The sequence below is a fragment of the Oncorhynchus masou genome, chromosome 3 (assembly GCF_036934945.1).
Source record: "Oncorhynchus masou masou isolate Uvic2021 chromosome 3, UVic_Omas_1.1, whole genome shotgun sequence".
NCBI classification, from domain to species: Eukaryota; Metazoa; Chordata; class Actinopteri; order Salmoniformes; family Salmonidae; genus Oncorhynchus; species Oncorhynchus masou.
In genome coordinates, this window is record NC_088214.1 from 39,274,069 (window position 1) to 39,294,126 (window position 20,058).

The 20,058-nt window shown below is 41.3% G+C and overlaps 1 protein-coding gene across 24 annotated transcripts in view; it reads right to left on the reverse strand.

Annotated features, from left to right (window-relative positions):
* The window catches only part of LOC135516325 (discs large homolog 1-like protein), a 200,974-nt gene that overhangs the window by 146,557 nt on the left and 34,359 nt on the right, over positions 1–20,058 (reverse strand). For all 24 annotated transcript variants that reach the window (XM_064940526.1, XM_064940683.1, XM_064940667.1 and 21 more), the window contains exon 4: positions 14,004–14,168. In XM_064940526.1, the coding sequence (XP_064796598.1) occupies positions 14,004–14,168 (165 nt within the window). The remainder of the gene's footprint in view (positions 1–14,003; positions 14,169–20,058) is intronic.

Below are 20,058 nucleotides of genomic sequence, written 5' to 3' on the forward strand. Positions count from 1 at the left end.
ACCTCTTGGATTCATTCCCGTTTTAAACAAGATATTTTGTCACGAATAGATGCTCGACTATGCATATAATTGACAGTTTTGGTAAGAAAACACTGACGTTTCCAAAACTGCAAAGTTATTTTCTGTGAGTGCCACAGAACTGATGTTACAGGCGAAACCCAGATAAAAATCCAACCAGAAAGTAACGCATTTTTCTAAACTGCCTCATGCCAATGACTACTTACATGGCTGTGAATGAGCTACGAATGAGCTTACATTTCCCACGTATTCCCCAAGGTGTCTACAGCATTGTGACGTCTTTTTACGCATTTCCATTGAAGAATGGCTGTAACGGACCATATATAGCATATATATAGGTGTCTCCCGCAGAAAACCTTGTGTAAAATACTGAGGTAGCCATTTTTCCAATCGCTTCTTATGAGAAACCAATTGCCTCGACGGATATATTATCGAATATATATGTTAAAAACACCTTGAGGATGGATCCTAAACAACGTTTGCCGTGTTTGTCGATATTCTGGAGCAATTTTTGAAAAAAGTTTGCCGTTATAGTTGTAGCATTTTCCGGTCGATTTCTCAGCCATGCATGATGAAGAAACGGGAGCTATTTTGCCTACAAAAATTATATTTTGGGAAAAAAGGAACATTAACTGGGAGTCTCCTGAGTGAAAGCATCTGAAGTTCTTCAAAGGTAAATTATTTAATTTGGTTGCTTTTCTTATTTTTGTGAAAATGTTGCCTGCTGCCAGCAGAGCCTAGCAGAACATTATGACATGATAAACTTACACAAATGCTTGTCTAGCGTTGGCTGTAAAGCATATTTTGTAAATCTGAGATGACAGTGTTGTTAACAAAAGGCTAAGCTTGAGTTTGAATATATTTCATTTCATTTGCGATTTTCATGAATAGGAAAAGTTTCTAGTGGTATTTATGTCCGTTGCGTTATGTTAATGCATCGCAAAAAATAACAAAATTGATCAGAAATACAGTATAGACATTGTTAATGCTGTAAATGACTACTGTAGCTGGAAATGGCAAATATTTTATATAATATCTACATAGGCGTACAGAGGCCCATTATCAGCAACCATCACTCCTGTTCTCCAATAGCATGTTGTGTTAGCTAATCCAAGATCATTAGAAAAACATTGGAATTATGTTCGCACAGCTGAAAACTGTTGTCCTGATTAAAGAAGCAATAAAACTGACCTTAAGACGAGTTGAGTTTCAGAAGAAAGTAGCTTGCTTCTGGCCATTGAGCCTGTAATCGAACTCACAAATGCAGATGCTCCAGATACTCGTCAGTCTATTCTTGTTCTGAGAAATGAAGGCTATTCCATGAGAGAAATTGCCAAGAAACTGAAGATCTCGTACAACGCTGTGTACTACTCCCTTCACAGAACAGTGCAAACTGGCTATAACCAGATTAGAACGGGTGGGAGGCCCCGGTGCACAACTGAGCAAGAGGACAAGTACATTAGAGTGAGAAACAGACGCCTCAAGTCCTCAAATGGCAGCTTCATTAAATAGTACCCACAAAACACCAGTCTCAACGTAAACAGTGAAGAGGCGACTCCGGGATGCTGACTTGTTTTTGGGCAGAAATGCCTTCTCGAACATGTGAACTTTCGTGTGCCTTAATAACAAACATGTATGCCATCTATAAATACAACTGTTAAAATTAAGAGCCTAGTTGATTTAGCTACAGAAAAATACAGCAACCTTCCCGCTAGCCATGATTGGTTGAGATAATGAGTAGGTTGGACTGGTCATTATGTCTAGGTAATCCTCTGAAACGCTGCTTTTTTTTATTGCACCATGTAGCAAAACTGAATAAGCCTAATGTCAAGTTCAATTGTAGTGTAAGCAAGCTAACGTCAGCGGGCTGGCTCGCTAGCTAAAGTTACGTGTATGATCTTATTTGTATCTCAGATCCGTTTGCTTGACTAATTATAGCCTAATGTTAGCTAGCTAACATTGAACCTAGTTTCTTAGCAACCTGCAGATTCATGCAGGGTAGTAACTTCATGAGTTGGGATTATGGTTCATTGTTTACGTAGCTAGCTAGCTAAATTTCATAACAAAAAACACATCTGAGTGTGCCAGAGCGCAGAATAACTGATGAATTTACGAACGCTCAACTACCGTTGAATATGGCTGGTGTCAGTAAATGTCGGCAAATAATTGTTGCCAGCAGCACAGTTCATCACCAATGCTCTGGATAACATGAAAACTGCCTAACCAGCTCTGCTAGGGCGAGTAAAATGGCCAGAGTGGGGTGTTCTCCCATTATGTGTCAAAGTAGCGAGTAAGCTAGACAATGTTAGCCAGTTAGCTTGGGTGCTTGACTGGCATTGTGAGGTCAGAACGCTCGGATCTACCCTAACTCCTCGGCCAGAGGGTCCAGTGAGCTCTTGAATGCTCCAAGAGCCAAAACGCTCCGAATTTACGAACAGACAATGACAGTCACCAATGTGCTAGATAACATAAAGCCTAACCAGCTCTGGTAGGGTAAGTAATGTTCAGTGGGCTGTTCTCTCATTTGTGTCTGAAAGTAGCTAGCAAGTTAGCTTGGGTGCCTGAATGCTTTTTTTTTAATTATAAAAAAAATAATAACAAAACAGTATGTTGCTGATCTTGTGTATGGACCCTAAAATGTTTGGTATGAATTTAAGTTCAGAACCTATGAACCTCAGCTATCATAGTTGTTGTATCGACTTCAAGTATGAATGGCATTAATGAAGCCAATGGATTGAGTAGAATAAAATAACTTTGTGCCAAAGATGCAAGTCCTATAAACATGTACTGTAGTTATTACCACACATGAGATCCCCACATTGAATATATACTCTTCCTTGGCAAATAAAGGTGCGGTTCAGGTATGAATCTGAGACGTTCTTTTTCAGTCATATCCAATACTAGGTGTATCAAACTCCATTATTTGAATGATGCTGTGTCTGCATGTATGCATTACAATTATACACTACAACAGTGTTTACCACTCCTGCTCCATCAATGATTACACATGGTAACTATGTTATAGACTAGAATCATGATTTAAGTAAAGACTGATTTGTAATTCATATATACAGAAACAAAACAGTACACTACACTTCCTATGCATATCTAACCCTTCATCTGCATTAATCTGAGGACAAAGGATAGGTGTAGTATTTCAATGAGATACTTCATTTCAACCAGTGGAGAAGGTGAAACGCTTTATTGAAAGTTCATTATCCAGGTGGAATAAATACATAATACATGCATTATAAATATAATTGTAATATGATATTACAATTAATGCATGTGAGACAGGTTCCATGTACAGCAAGGCAGGCAGAGAGGAAGAGAGAAAAACACAGAACAGTTTAATTACCTCTGGTTATGGACAGTTTTGCCAGCCTGTTTCTCGGACAGTGAACATACATCTGGCAATATCTACATTTTCAACCCCTTGATCAGCTCGCACTCTGAAAGTAAAGGAAAAAACATTTTTTGTAGATATGAAAACAATAACTGAGATATGACCGTTCAATCAGATGTCATTTTCAGGATACGTCAATATAGCACGGAAAGCATAACACCAGACTGGTATTGTGGTTGTTCATTATGTGATGGGAAATACGCAATATGCATACAAAATAATATGCTTACCTTCCTTGAAAATTGAATCAATACTGCGCAAGATGACAATGTTGTATCTTGAAAAAAGCATTGGAATTAAAAGTGAAATGTTTAACCTCGTGCGACGAGCAATCCCGGATCCGGGATCGTAATCATAGCCTCAAACGAATAAGCATAATGCAGTGGACATAAATACCACTAGAAACTTTTCCTATTCATGAAAAATCACAAATGAAATAAATATATTCAAACACAAGCGTAGCCTTTTGTTAACAACACTGTCATCTCAGATTTTCAAAATATGCGTTCCAGCCAACGCTATACAAGCATTTGTGTAAGTTTATCATGGCATAATACTCTGCTAGGCTCTGCTGGCGGCAGGCAACATTTTCACGAAAATAAGAAAAGCAACCAAATTAAATCATTTACCTTTGAAGAACTTCAGATGCTTTCACTCAGGAGACTCCCAGTTAGATAGCAAATGTTCCTTTTTTCCAAAAATAATATTTTTGTAGGCGAAATAGCTCCCGTTTGTTCATCATGCTTGGCTGGGAAATCGACCGGAAAATGCTCCAGAATATCGACAGAAACACGGCAAGCGTTGTTTAGGATCCATCCTCAAGGTGTTTTTAACATATATTCGATAATATATCCATCGAGACAATTGGTTTCTCATAAGAAGCGATTGGGAAAATGGCTACCTCAGTATTTTACACAAGATTTTCTGCGGGAGACACCATGTGACCACATACTATATATGGTCCGTTACAGCTATTCTTCAATGGAAATGCGTAAAAAGACGTCACAATGCTGTAGACACCTTGGGGAATACGTGGAAAATGTAAGCTCATTTGTAGCTCATTCACAGCCATATAAGGAGTCATTGGCATGAGGCGGTTTCAAAAAATGTGGCACTTTCTGGTTGGATGTTTATCTGGGTTTCGCCTGTAACATCAGTTCTGTGGCACTCACAGACAATATCTTTGCAGTTTTGGAAACGTCAGAGTGTTTTCTATCCAAAGCTGTCAATTATGTGCATAGTCGAACATCTTTTCGTGACAAAATATCTCTTAAAACGGGAACGTTTTTCATCTTAAAATTTTAATAGCTCCCCCTAATGCATAATTAACCTATTAACCTGCTTCATTATGTATGTATTACCAGTTGATCAAGAACAACTCCATTTTCATATATCATTGAAAATTTGTCTACGAATAATTAAGAATAAATAACTTCTTAGATTTGGAGACATTATACATCTTAGTACCTTATACATGTATGATTTGTATCAGTGTGGACGCGAGACAGGGGAGCAGGAACAGAGTATTTTTGCCAAGCAAAGCAACGAAGCTGGATCATTCTGGCAATGATACCTGCACCATCTACACGCTGCAAAGACTCCATAACTCTTCGTCATTGTACACAATAGCCCATTGCTTGGAGACTTCCTTTGACCGTTTTAAAGCCCCCATGAGGCATCCTGGCCTTCATGGCCCTGACTTTCTGGTCTAACTCTTCATCTGACATATCAGAATAGCATTCCCTGACAGACAGTGTTGTTTCATCCTTCTGTTAAAGAAAGCTAACCGTTAGTCGATATGTAATTATATTTTATGACTATGAAACAAATAGGACATGGCCTGCTTATGAGTTACAATGAAAGAAAGTTCACCTGAAAAAGGCGAGAAGAGGCGTTCGAAGCAACATTTTTTGGTTAGCTTGAGAATAATAATTGCATGATCTATCATTCAACGTTTGCATGTATTTATGTAATATAGTAGTATGTTATGAACCGACACAATCATAGGAGCTAACTACTAACTATGTAGAAGTTGGACGGAAGAACACCCATACTGCTTACCTGAGATGCCATCATCACATAGTCCTTCGGCTGAACAGTTTTGGTTGCAGTCAAACTGACACTCAAAAAATGGCTAAAATGGAGGGTGGTTGATAACGAAATTAAATTGGAGTTTTGTTTTCAAATACATTTTTCGTTCTCAAAATATTTTGGGAATAAAATGGATAAAGTTTTGCGCTCTATTACAAAATATTTGATAGCCTCGTTTTTGCTTTCAGAACAATTTTTTGATTGAAAATAAAAACGTTTTGCTCTCCACAAGACACAAATGTACCTCTATAGCATATTACAATTTGCCTGTGAATAACCAGACCGTCATACAAACTTGCTACGCAGAATTCTTGATGCACAACCGAAGGTGCTGCCATATCCTGCCAGCAGACCCAAAAGCAAGCCCCTTAGGTGGAGAATGACGCGTGAAAAAGTGCGAGGAAAGTGATGGGAGTAACAACCATTTGTTTCAAGTGGGGGAGGGGGGCTAATAGCTGAACAATGGACTATTCAACCTTTACTAAAGAACAGCCTAATAGCTGAGCTATGTGTGGAAAAAAAACATCCTATCACAGACCAAACAACGCTCTCCAAAATCAACCATCGGGCGCAGGCCTCGTAAAGGTTCTCTCCAATCTAGCCCTGATTTCTTGCCATCCGAAATGGGCATCAGTCTAATACCGCAGTTCACAGCTGAAGCACGAGCAGGTAACAGTAGACAAAGGCACAGGTGGAGAGAACCGGGAAACCAATGACAAATGCAGAAAATTGAAAAATTCTGCTAGCTATGGAACTGCGGTTGAAAACTGAACAATTAAATGTAATTTCAAAAACTTGTGATGAACAAGCACAAAATCGTCTTCTACAGAAACAAAATCATATGCTACAGGAATAACTTGATATAGCCAAAACTAAATACGATGATGTCCACACCAAACAAGATAAATCTGACGAGTTACCTACAAACAAGCGCGCTCAGCCTGATAGCATTCATGCAGTTTTGTTGAACGTTACTCAAAGTAATAAGGTTCTACTCAAAATGCTGCAGACCAAAGACGATCAGTTAACAGGTGCATGTTTATCAGTAATTGGAAGCAATTTCATAAATTCATCAAGTGCTGCTTATTAATCACAAACCAACAAATATTTGTAACATAATCCACATCAATCACAGCAAAATCTTTTGCATGAGTTCTTATATACTAGTTTAGGCCCAGCTTGTGGAACTTTGGCTTTCCTGGATAAAGCCACTATATTGTGATCATGTGGATGATCATCTTCTTGTAGTGTTTGTAAACACCCTGGTAGGTTGATTAATAATCGGAATCCAATTACAGGCACTGGTTACAGTGAAAAACTTTCTCTTGAGCAGACAGCTTAATGAAAACCAGTCAATACTCAGGTCCCCAAGAAAGTAGATCTCTGTTTACATCACATACGGTAGGGTTCCCCAACTGGTGACACGCATGACAAATTTGGCATGCGCGTTTTGTATTTCTTTTTCCATTGTGGAAATGAGCTCGTAATAATTAGAATTTTAGAAATCTGTTCCCAAGTATTCCCACGCATAAAAGAGACGTGATCGTATACAAATGTAAGCTAGGTTTAAAATGACTGTTTTAGTCAAACATATCTGTTTGGGGTTCTTGTAGTTAATTTGCAGTATACAAATTATTTGTAATTATAAGGTAGATGGTTCGAGCCCTGAATGCTGATTGGCTGATATCAGTAGAATGTCAGACCATATACCAGCTATAAAAAAAGAATTATTTGTACTCTTCTAATTACGTTGGTAACCAGCTCTGCAAAAACAGTCAGGTTTTTAGTACACAATTATCAATTTTATTATACAGTATGCCTACACATTGATAGGCTATTTACCTTTAGTGTTGGTGATCCTCTCAGCTCCAGCTCATTTTCAAGTCCTCTGGTGGTTACAGTCCTAACCCTGGAATGGGTAGCACCATAGAAAGAAGCTGGCTTGATGAAAACAATATCCATTTTGTCTGTTCTCTTTGGTTGTAATGTGATTATTTATTTAAACAGCTCGTTTTTGAATGGTAACTGTATGAAGGGTGGTGTTTTGGGCCGGGTGAGGAAAGGCGTGACTTTCCGGTTACAATAGGCTATAAGTATACAGCAGATTGCCCTCACTTTGATTATACTGTTGCACCATGACCAGGATCTCTATTCATTTAAGTGAGCAGATTAGTGCTTTCAGGAGGAACGGAAAAATCTACTGTAGACATTTTTTTTAAACTGGTCGACTTGGGGATTTGTGTCGCAGGAAGATGATGAACAGGTACAGTACGATACTGAGCTACTATACTTTAATGTAGGCCTAATAATACTAAAAATGCTTAAATAAATCGACTGCTCGTCTTTACTGTACGCTGCACATTTTCACATTGTATTTAATTTCAATCGAGACTATTCAAGCCATCGACTCCCTGATGAATGAAGATAACGAGCGATCAGCTAAGGCAATCTGTAATCAACTGGCATCACGGCACGACATCATTCTAATTACAGTAAGAAGACAGTTGATGAAACTTGCGTGGACTTACGGAAAGGCTCGGTAAGAAATGAAATATATAAAAATAAATATCAGAACATTAACCACGTGTTCATTCGCTTGTTTTGTACTGTTCCCCAGTTTTGACCCAATGATTCATCTGACAAACAAAGAACTTTGCGTCCTGCAGGCCCAGGCAGACAATAACCCAAAACACACTGCCGCCCGGGTTTGCGTTGCAAATGACTGCATACACTGGGTCAAGACGCCAACAGAGTAAGTAGACCAATATGTAGTAAAAATAAAAGCCCTACAACAACTTCGGTAGGCCTACAGTATATCTAAAAATATTTTTGTTCATCTCTACATGTAGATGTCAAATGTTACTATGGAATACTGAAGTATAATTAAAATAATTTCATAAGTGTCAAAGGCTTTTATTTAAAATTACATGAATTTGATGCAAAGAGTCAATAGTGTTGACCCTTTCTCAAAACCTCTGCAATCCACTCTGGCATGCTGTCAATTAACTTGTGGGCCACATCCTGACTGATGGTAGCCCATTCTTTCATAATCAAGGCTTGGGAGTTTATCAGAATTTGTGGGATTTTGTTTGTCCATTAGCCTCTTGAGGATTGACCACAAGTTCTCAATTAAGGTGTGGGGAGTTTCCTGGCCATGGACCCAAACTATTGATGTTTTGTTCCCCAAGCCACTTAGTTATCACTTTTTCCTTAAGGCAAGGTGCTCATGCTGGAAAAGGCATTGCTCATCACCAAACTGTTCCTGGGTGGTTGGGAGAAGAAGTCGCTCTCAGAGGATGTGTTGGTACCATTCTTTATTCATGGCTGTGTTCTTAAAATTGTGAGTGAGCTCACTCCCTTGGCTGAGAAGCAACCCCACACATGAATGGTCTCAGGATGCTTTACACTGTTGGCATAACACAGGACTGATGGTAGCGCTTACCTTGTCTTCTCAGGACAAGCTTTTTCCGGATGCCCCAAACAATCGGAAAGGGGATTCAAAGAAAATGACTTTACCCCAATCCCCAGCAGTCCAATCCTGGTACCTTTTGCAGAATATCAGTCTGTCCCTGATATTCTTCCTGGAGAGAAGTGGCTTCTTTGCTGCCCGTCTTGACACCAGGCCATCTTCCAAAGGTCTTCGCCTCATTGTGCGTGCAGATGTACTCACACCTGCCTGCTGCCATTCCTGAGCAAGCTCTGTACTGGTGGTGTCCCGATCCCACAGCTGAATCAAGTTTAGGAGACGGTCCTGGCGCTTGCTGGACTTTCTTGGACGCCCTGAACCGCTCTCCTTGAAGTTCTTGATGATCCGATAAATGGTTGATTTAGGTGCAATCTTACTGGCAGCAATATCCCTGCCTGTGAAGCCCTTTTGTGCAAAGCAATGATGGCGGCAAGTGTTTCCTTGCAGGTAACCATGGTTGACAGAAGAAGAAATGATTCCAAGCACCACCCTCCTTTTGAAGCTTCCAGTCTGTTATTCAAACTCAATCAGCATGACAGAATGATCTCCAGCCTTGTCCTCGTCAACACTCACACCTATGTTAACGAGAGAATCACTGACATGATGTCAGCTGGTCCTTTTGTGGCAGGGCTGGAATGCAGTGGGAATGTTTTTGGAGATTCAGTTCATTTGCATGGCAAAAGGGGACTTTGCAATTAATTGCAATGCATCTGATAAATCTTCATATCATCTGGAGTATATGCAGATTGCCATCATACAAACTGAGGCAGAAACTTTTGGCCACAACTGTACATTGATCATCTCAGCAAGGTTTTACCTGTGGTCGTGGAGCTGAGTGGAAGTGCGCCTAAATGTAGTTTATATAAACATCCGCATTTCTGTACATTCTGATTCTGAACATCAAATACCAAGATGGCATAGCAGTCAGACGTCCTTTGTCCTCGTCTTATCGTGTCCCGTGTATATACACTGCTCAAAAAACAAAGGGAACACTTAAACACCACAATGTAACTCCAAGTCAATCACACTTCTGTGAAATGAAACTGTCCACTTTCGAAGCAACACTGATTGACAATACATTTCACATGCTGTTGTGCAAATGGAATAGACAACAGGTGGAAATTATAGGCAATTAGCAAGACACCCCCAATAAAGGAGTGGTTCTGCAGGTGATAACCACAGACCACTTCTCAGTTCCTATGCTTCCTGGCTGATGTTCTGGTCACTTTTGAATGCTGGCGGTGCTTTCACTCTAGTGGTAGCATGAGACGGAGTCTACAACCTACACATGTGGCTCAGGAAGTGCAGCTCATCCAGGATGGGACATCAATGCGAGCTGTGGCAAAAAGTTTTGCTGTGTCTGTCAGCGTAGTCTCCAGAGCATGGAGGCGCAACCAGGAGATAGGCCAGTACATCAGGAGACGTGGAGGAGGACGTAGGAGAGCAACAACCTAGCAGCAGGACCACTAGGAGGAGCAGGTGGAGCACTGCCAGAGCCCTGCAATATGACCTCCAGCTAGGCAAGTCAGTTACTAGTCAGTACTAGGCAAGTCAGTTAAGAACAAATTATTATTTCCAATGACGGCCTAGGAACAGTTAACTGCCTGTTCAGGGGCAGAACGACAGATTTGTACCTTGTCAGCTCAGGGATTTGAACTTGCAACCTTTCGATTACTAGTCCAACGCTCTAACCACTAGGCTACCCTGCCGCCACATCCATGAGGGTGGTATGAGGGCCCGACATCCAGCATGACTGGTTTGGGGCTAGGTCAGTCATGGTGTGGGGTGGCATTTCTTTGGGGGGCCGCACAGCCCTCCATGTGCTGTTTTTGAGCAGTGCATATATACAGTTATTTTGTATAGGTCTAGGCTCAGAAGAAATAGACTCCAATTAAGCCCTCGTTGTTTGTAAAGTCAAATTAAAATGAAGATTATTGTTTAAATGAATTGCTCGACTGGTGTAGGTTATCTCCATCTGCTGGTGGAGACTTGCATTACAAGCTGGCAATATTTTCAGCACCAGCCTACCCCGGCTAATGAAGGCCTAACCCGGCCAAACCCGCTGGGCCAATTGTGTGCCGCCCTATGGCACTCCCAATCACGGACGGATGTGATACATCCTGAATTTGAACCATAGATATACAGTTGAAGTCAGAGGTTTACATACATAAAAACTTGTTTTTCAATCACAACACAAATTTCTTGATAACAAACTATAGTTTTGGCAAGTCGGTTAGAACATCTACTTTGTGCATGACAAGTAATTTTTCCAGCAATTGTTAACAGACAGATTATTTCACAGTATCACAATTCCAGTGGGTCAGAAGTGTACATACACTAAGTTGACTGTGACGTTAAACTTAGAAAATGATGTCATGGATTTAGAAGCTTCTGATAGGCTAATTGACATCATTTGAGTCAATTGGAGGTGTACCTGTGGATGTATGACAAGGCCTACCTTCAAACTCAGTGCCTCTTTGCTTGACATCATGGGAAAATCAAAAGTAATCAGCCAAGACATCAGAAAAAAAATTGTAGGACTCCACAAGTCTGGTTCATCCTTGGGAGAAATTTCCAAACGCCTGAGAATGTACCACATTCATCTGTACAAACAATAGTATGCAAGTAGAAACAACATGGGACCACGCAGCCATCATACCGCTCAGGAAGGAGAAGCGTTCTGTCTCCTAGAGATGAACGTACTTTGGTGTGAAAAGTGCAAATCAATCCCAGAACAGCAGCAAAGGACCTTGTGAAGATGCTGGAGGAAACCGGTACAAAAGTATATATATCCACTGTAAGACGAGTCCTATATTGACATAACCTGAAAGGCCACTCAGCAAAGAAGCCAATGCTCCAAAACAGAGATTAAAAATGCCAGATTACGGTTTGCAACTGCACATGGGGACAACCATTATACTTTTTGGAGAAATGTCCTCTGGTCTGATGAAACAAATAGAACTGTTTGGCAATAATGACCATCGTTATGTTTGGAGGAAAAGAGGGGCTTGCAAGCCGAAGAACACCATCCCAATCGTAAAGCACAGGGATGGCAGCATCATGTTGTGGGGGTGCTCTTGCTTTGCTGCAAGAGGGACTGGTGAACTTCACAAAATACATGGCTTCATGAAGAACAAATATTATGTGGATATATTGAAGAAACATCTCAAAACATCAGTCAGGAAGTTAATGCTTGGTCACAAATGGGTCTTCCAAATGGACCATGACCCCAAGCACACGACCAAAGTTGTGGCAAAATGGCTTAAGGACAACAAAGTCTTGGAGTGGCCATCACAAAGCCCTGACCTCAATCCTATAGAAAAATTGTGGGCAGAACTGAAAAAGCGTGTGCGAGCAAGGAGGCCTACAATAATAATAATTCTCTACTATTATTCTGACATTTCACATTCTTAAAATATAGTGGTGATCCTAACTGACCTAAGACAGGGAATTTTTACTAGGATTGAATGTCAGGAATTATGAAAAACTGAGATTAAATGTATTTGGCTAAGGTGTATGTAAACTTGTATTATTTTTTTCAGAACATTAACCGATTGTAGGTAGATCCATGTAGAAAGATGGATACAAATGATTTGTTGCAAGTTGCGGAGGGGGGTTTCATACCTAGCTTGGCTATTAGTTCTTTACTAAAGGTTGAATAGTCTATTGTTTTGCTAGTAACCCATCCTGCTATTCTTGTGAAAAACTAATAATACTTTTTCCCCCTTTCCACATGTTAGAGATTCCAATAGATAGTGTTTTCAGCCACAATCGGATCCAACCCCAATTAATACATTTGGGCACAGAGTTTGAAACCTTCTCCCTGCTTGTTTCATTAAATCATTATGCAGGTCTCAGAGCAAAGTCTGGATTGTTACTCCCATCTCATACCTCGCTCCCTTCCACGCGTCAATCAGAACACTTGTGGGCGTGCTGGCAGGATATACGTTTTTTTATTCTATAAATATGAATTACTAAATCATGTTTCTAGTCTATTGTATAGTTACAATGTATATTCATTGATTTCCCAGGACAAGGAGTGGTAAACACTGTTGATGTGTATAATTGTAATATATACATGCAGATACAGCACCATTCACAGAATGGAGTTTGACACACCTGGTATTGGATATGACAGGGGGAAAAAAACAAGCAAAATAGCAATTTCTGTAAATTAAATTTATGACCATGTTAGTCTGACATTCCTCTCAATTTTTTATTTTTTTTGCATGACTCGTTATTTTACTTACATTTGCCTCCCCGTAATGTTTTATCAGCCATCTTAGCTGAAGAAAGTCACCAGGGAGAGGTGGCTCGCAACAAATTCATCATTGGAACCACTGATTGGTCACAAAAACCTTGGGACCCAAATGCATGAGTGCTCTAACTCCCCCTAGTGGTGGTCTGGAGCAGTGAAGCCATGACAAGGGGTACCTCTTAAGTCCCAAGGTATAAACTCGCAACTTTTAAAAGAGGAACCACTGTACAGATAGTAGCGGTTCCAGCAACTGATGCCAATCGCGTCGCAGGATCAAAGTAACTAAAGTTTTTCAATAGACTTTCCAAACTTTCCCAAACAAACCAAACTCTCCCTCGTTACAGGTAGTGAAGTGTTGTGCCATTAGACGTACCAAAGAAGACTCACAGCTGTAATCAATGTCAAACATTTACTGACTCAGAGCTATACTTATGCAATTACTATTAGTTATTTAATTAGTCTTAATCTTTAAAAAAATATTTGCATTTTTCTTCCACTGACAGTTTTGTGTAGATAGTTGACAAAAAAAATGACATTTTAATTCCACTTCGTAACACAAAATGAAATCCAAGGGACTAAATACTTTTGCAAGGCACCATGTGTGATTGTGATTCTTGTACACAGTTTCACAATGAAGCGAATGAGGACAATATGGACAACAGGGGAACGTACGTACTGTATGATAAAATTCTCTCCCATCCTCCTTTTGTATGAAAATGCATTTAATGTATGTGAAATTGTTTGTTAATGTGAATCCATCCTACCTTCATGGGTGAGATGTGCGCGTGGGCGACGTAGCCGTGGACATTCTCAATCTGGGAAAGGTTCTTCTCGGCCACCTGGACCAGCTCGGGGCCAGTGACCTCGTCAGTGAGCTGGGGGGAGCTCTGCTCCTGGGGGGATGTGTCCTCATCGTGGTGCCTGTATTTCTGGAGGGGCAGGGTAGACCAGAGTAAGTGGATGTTATACAATATATATAACAAATGCTCATTGTAGGTATCAGATGAGGATGGCAAGCATGTGAGTGCAATCGATAACCTGAGGCTGATAAGTTAGGTGAGCTTATAAGGCCAACCAGTGAGGTCAACCTTTGAGGCAGATCAGTAATATTGGTCAACTCAAAGCCTGATGTTCAATCATTGTGGGCATCGTAGCTATTAAAGACATTAATGAGGTCAAAGTGCGATGTTGTATAGGCTTGACATGAGATTAACAGAAGCTGCAAATTAGTACAGTCCAAAATATCCAATTGCGTGCAACAGTTTATTAGTCTGTAGTTTAAATACATTTACAGTGCATTCAGAAAGTATTCAGACCCCTTGAATTTTTTACACATTTTGTTAAATTATAGCTTTATTCTAAAATTGATAAATATATTTTTTAATCAATCTACGGACAATTCAATTTTTTAGCAATTTTATAAAAAGCTGAAACATTTAGTATTCAGACCCTTAAGTACTTTGTTGAAGCACCTTTGACAGCGATTACAGTCTAGAGTCGTCTTGGGTACGACGCTACAAGCTTGGCACCCCTGTATTTCGGGAGTTTCTCTCATTCTTCTCTGCCAAGCTCTGTCAGGTTGGATGGGGAGCGTTGCTGCAAAGCTATTTTCAGGTCTCTCCAGAGATGTCCGATTGGGTTCAAGTCCGGGCTTTGGCTGGGTCACTCAATGACATTCAGACACTTGTCCCCAAAACACTCCTGCAATATCTTGGCTGTGTGCTTAGGGTTGTTGTCCTGTTGGAAGGTGAATCTTCGCCCTAGTCTGAGGTCCTGAGCGCTCTGGTGCAGGTTTTCATCAAGGATCTCTGTACTTTAATCCATTCATCTTTTCCTCGATCCTGACTAGTCTCCCTGTCCCTGCCGCTGAAAAATATCCCCACAGCATGATGCTGCCACCACCATGCTTCACCGTAGGGATGGTGCCATGTTTCCTCCAGCCGTGACGCTTGGCATTCAGATAAGAGTTCAATCTTGGTTTCATCAGACCAGAGAATCTTGTTTCTCATGGTTGGCTTTTGACAAACTCCAAGCGGGCTGTCATAGGCCTTTTCCTGAGGAGTGGCTTCGTTCAGGCCACTATCATAAAGGCCTGATTGGTGGATTGCTGCAGAGATGGTTGTCCTTCTGGAAGGTTCTTCCATCACCACAGAGGAGCTCTGTCAGAGTGATTATCAGGTTCTTGGTCACCTCCCTGACCAAGGCCCTTCTCTCCCAATTGCTCAGTTTGGCTGGATGCTGGTCATTGACTACTGCTTGACCTTCAATACCAGTGCCTTCTAAGCTCATCACAACGCTCACAACCCTGGGACTTAACTCCTCCCTATACTACTGGGTCCTCGACTTCCTGACCGGCTGCCCCCACAATATTACATCCTCCACACTGATCCTCAACACGGGGGCTCCACAAGGGTGCGTCCTCAAACCCCTCGTGTACTCCATGTATACCCACAACTACGTTCCCACACAGTTCCAACTCCAAGTTTGCTGACAACACAGTAGGCCCGATTTCCAACAATGACTAGACAGTCTACAGAGATGGTAGGGGTGGTTGCAGGTAAACAACCTCTCCCTCAACATCAGCAAAACAACGGAGCTGAGTGTGGACATCAGGAGGAACGAAGATGTGGATGCCCCAATCCTCATCAACAGGACCACCATGGTGACGGTCAAAAACAAGTTCCTAGGCGTACACATCTCCAATGAACTTAAATGGTTAAACCACACAGACAGCAGGGTGAAGGCACGGCGGCGACTAACCTCAGGCTGAATAAATTGTTCTACAGAAGCACCAGAGAGCATACTGTCGGGCTGCATCCCGGTCTGGTACGGCAACTCCACCTCCGATGGCCGCAAGGCTCTACAGAGGGTGGTACGCTCTGCCCAAAAGTACCTGCCCTCCAGAATATCTAAAGCACCAGATGTCGCAGTAAGGCCAAGAAGCTCATCAAGGACCTCGGCCATCTGAGCCACGGCCTATTCTCTCCATCACTCACATGCAGGCAGTATAAGCGTATCATGACAAAAACTGTCAGACTGACCAATAGCTTCTACACCCAGATTATCAGGCTGCTGAATAGCCACTAGGCAGCTAACTTTCCCCCATGCTACTCCCCCTATGGATAGTCAACCCCCTCCCACAGCCATTACCATTTACCCTGGCCCCACAACCCAAATGGGCATTTATTACTGTTAAAGCTGTAAATATTCATATTGTTGTACCATTCACCTCTTTTTTTGACCTGCACAGTTGGAGCTCGGAGCGTAACTTCACTGTACCCTGTGATTATATCTGCGACCCTGTGCATGTGACTAATAAACTAATCTAATCATAGTTGAGGGAAACTATTCAAAACATAGGTAGGCAAGATAATACTCAGTCAGCTCATTGGGTTGAATGTTTCACATGTAGGTGAGGGTGCATGTTTATATGTCCACACGGTGTATTAAGTAGACTCAACCTGTAAAGAGAATACCAACCAAACGGTGTAGCCAAGCACCGTAACTGATTTGAGAAAACAGTCTGCAGAGACAGATACATCTGTTGTTTCATGTCAGTCTACCATTCTAGAGCGATAGGTTGATCAAACATTTCGATGCATAACATCCGTAATCAGGGTCGTCTCTCAAAAAAAGTTAGTTATATTACCCATTACGCGCTACTTCTTTCAACAGTAACACCATTAATTTACTTATTACTCACTGGGAAAGTTACTCGTTATATTACTTTTGTGTTACACCCTAAAACATTGCGCGCCCTCATGCAACGTTATATTACGTAGGCCCTATACACCAACACCACAAGTTTAGTCTTGAAGTGTTGCTATTGCATGTTCTTCAAGAGACTGGAACTTGTGTTTCTGGCAGTGGAGAGTTGTTTCTCGATTGGGCACAATTTCAATTAAAAGGTTATATTCTTGTCATTTTTTCATCCTACCAAATTAAAGTACTAGGAGTACTTCCACGCTAAGAAATTCAATGTTTTAGATACTTGTCATTTTTCATCTCTCTCACTAAAGCATTTAGTCGTAGTGCGTGGGTGCGTAAACAAGAATTTGGTGAGAGGATGTCAGACTCAGGATGAAAACAGTTAGAATCTGAGGTGGGGAGGATTTTTTTTAAATATTTTGCCAATAGAGGGACTAATAATCACCACAAATATTTATTTTGATCAATAACAGCAATAGGGAAGGAATAATAAAAGTAATGAAGTAACATCAGCCCATCTTTGATCAGTAAGTGTAATATTATTAATCAAATTAGAACAGTAATCCGTTATATTATTCGTTAGAGCAAAAAGTTATTACTGTAACACAGTACTGCCCCTAATTAAGCTGAAGCCATGGAATTACCAGTCAGTTAATCAAGGGCTTAAACTCTTACTGTCTCCTCTCAGTGCTGGTGGTGCATGCAATAATGTATGCAGCATTAGCGACGAGCTACAGTCATCCCGTCAACAGGCAGGTAAGCTAAGATAGCGAACTCTGATGCACAAAAAGGAATCTCCTAGCAACCTCTAGATTAACGCAATGTGATGTCACGACCCTCTCCAACTTGTATTATCTGTTCCAGAGCTTTTCAGTTAAAAAGAGTCTGATACACAACTTCCCAAAAGCATTTCAAGAGAGTGCTGCTGTTTCTACACAACAAATAATACAATCACAGCCCTTATCTGAATGGGTATTGGGGGACCATTTATTCTACCGACAGGACAGTAAATAACAATAATTACTTTTGAGCATCACAATAACAATTCTACTCAGTGATGTCTAGCGGTAGCCTGGTGGCAGATCGCTTTGTGCAGTCTTGCCAACTCCTATGGTCATTGTCTTGACATGTTGCCAAATATGTTGTCATGTTTGACAACAACCATAGTAGTTGGCTAAATAGAGAAAACAGATCAAGTCTAAAGGAGAGGTTATGACGGCCATCGTCATCTCCAGTGCTTTGCCGCAGATTTGGGACCTGTAAAGTTCACATCTTTTTAGATTAAACATAATTCAGAGCAGGTATTGGACATGCTGATAAACTAGAAACATATCAAAAAGGAAATTAAATTGTTCCAAGAATTGTTGCCTTTAGTGCTGCCAACAGTAATCAAAAGGATGTAATCTACCCCATAAGTATTTGATCTCTAAAGGTCTGTTTCACGTTTTCCGCAATCATGGTGTTCGTGTTACTAGCTGGTTTGCAAGTGTTGAGAAAGGGGTCCCTCCCACTTCTGAGGCCACAGTAGGCCGCAAAACAGATGCTATCTTCATTATTGACTTTCTGCATCGGGTATTCAGTCAATGGTGTCTGTTCTTACTGTATGAAAAAAAGTTGCTCGAAGTCAATACTGATCAATTAACAAACTGCAAGTGTAGGTAACTTCTAAACAACTTCTAGACTGAATTTTTAAAAGCTTCACATGATTTAGCTAGGCCTATATTTGTAGCATTTGTCTTATATTACTCCCATCCCTAAGAAAGAGAATGGCAGTCCTAATGATCCTGGATTAAGTCACTGTCTGGAGTGAAAGAGCTTCAATTGCTGTTCATGACATGGGGGGTTTCTTTACATTCACGTCAAAGTAGAAGGCAGATTAACACGGACCACAGATTAATACTGTAAATCTTTGGAGACAACTAAAACCACAGTGTTCTGGAAGTCTGATATGGACAGCTGGGAGTTGGTACTGGACACAACAAACTTGACATGTGCTCATCAGATGGAAGATAAGCCTAATGGAAGCGGTATGCTCTCTGGGATAATTTTGTCCAATTTTCATCCCACAAGCTATTTATTGCGGCAAAGAAATTACATTGTAAAAGGTGCTTTATACAATTGAATCATAATAACATTGACCTTTATGGCCTCTGAATGCCGCTTGTTGAGAGTGGGTAAAGAGTAAGCTGCAGTCAATACACACACACACACAAATCAAGTCAATATAAGCTTTTAATGCAGCAACTGTCCTCTTTGGTTGCCCCAACTTGTAAATCAATTGGTCGAGACATTACTCCCTCTCACATACTATCAATTACTAACAATTAAATTAGGAGCCCATCTCTGCTCAAAATAACATAAAAAGGCAGATGGAACATCAGGAACCTCTAGGCTAGAGTTAATTCTGTCTCAGCGTGACCCAGACCCGTCAATGAAAACCAAGCACTGAACGAGGTTGGGCCACGACGAGGGCACAACGGACACAACAAGCCTACAGAGATACAGAGGAGCAAGGGCCTTGATCATGGAAATGAGTGCCACAGAGAAAGAAAGAGAGGCAGCAGTGCAGCGCCTGTGGTGGAGTGTTAGCCCAGCACTCCCAGCTTGACACATATAGGACCCACATATAGGATGTTTTGGTCACTTTTGCATGCTGGCGGTGCTTTCACTCTAGTGGTAGCATGAGACGGAGTCTACAACCCACACAAGTGGTTCAGGTAGTGCAGCTCATCCAAGATGGCACATCATTGCGAGCTGTGGCAAGAAGGTTTGCTGTGTCTGTCAGCGTAGTGTCCAGAGCATGGAGGCGCTAACAGGAGACAGGCCAGTACATCAGGAGACGTGGAGGAGGCCGTAGGAGGGGAACAACCCAGCTGCAGGACCGCTACCTCCGCCTTTGTGCAAGGAGGAGCACTGCCAGAGCCCTGCAAAATGACCTCCAGCAGGCCACAAATGTGCATGTGTCTGCTCAAACTGTCAGAAACAGACTCCATGAGGGTGGTATGAGGGCCCGACGTCCACAGGTGGGGGTTGTGCTTACAGCCCAACACCGTGCAGGGCATTTGCCAGAGAACACAAAGATTGGCAAATTCGCCACTGGCGCCCTGTGCT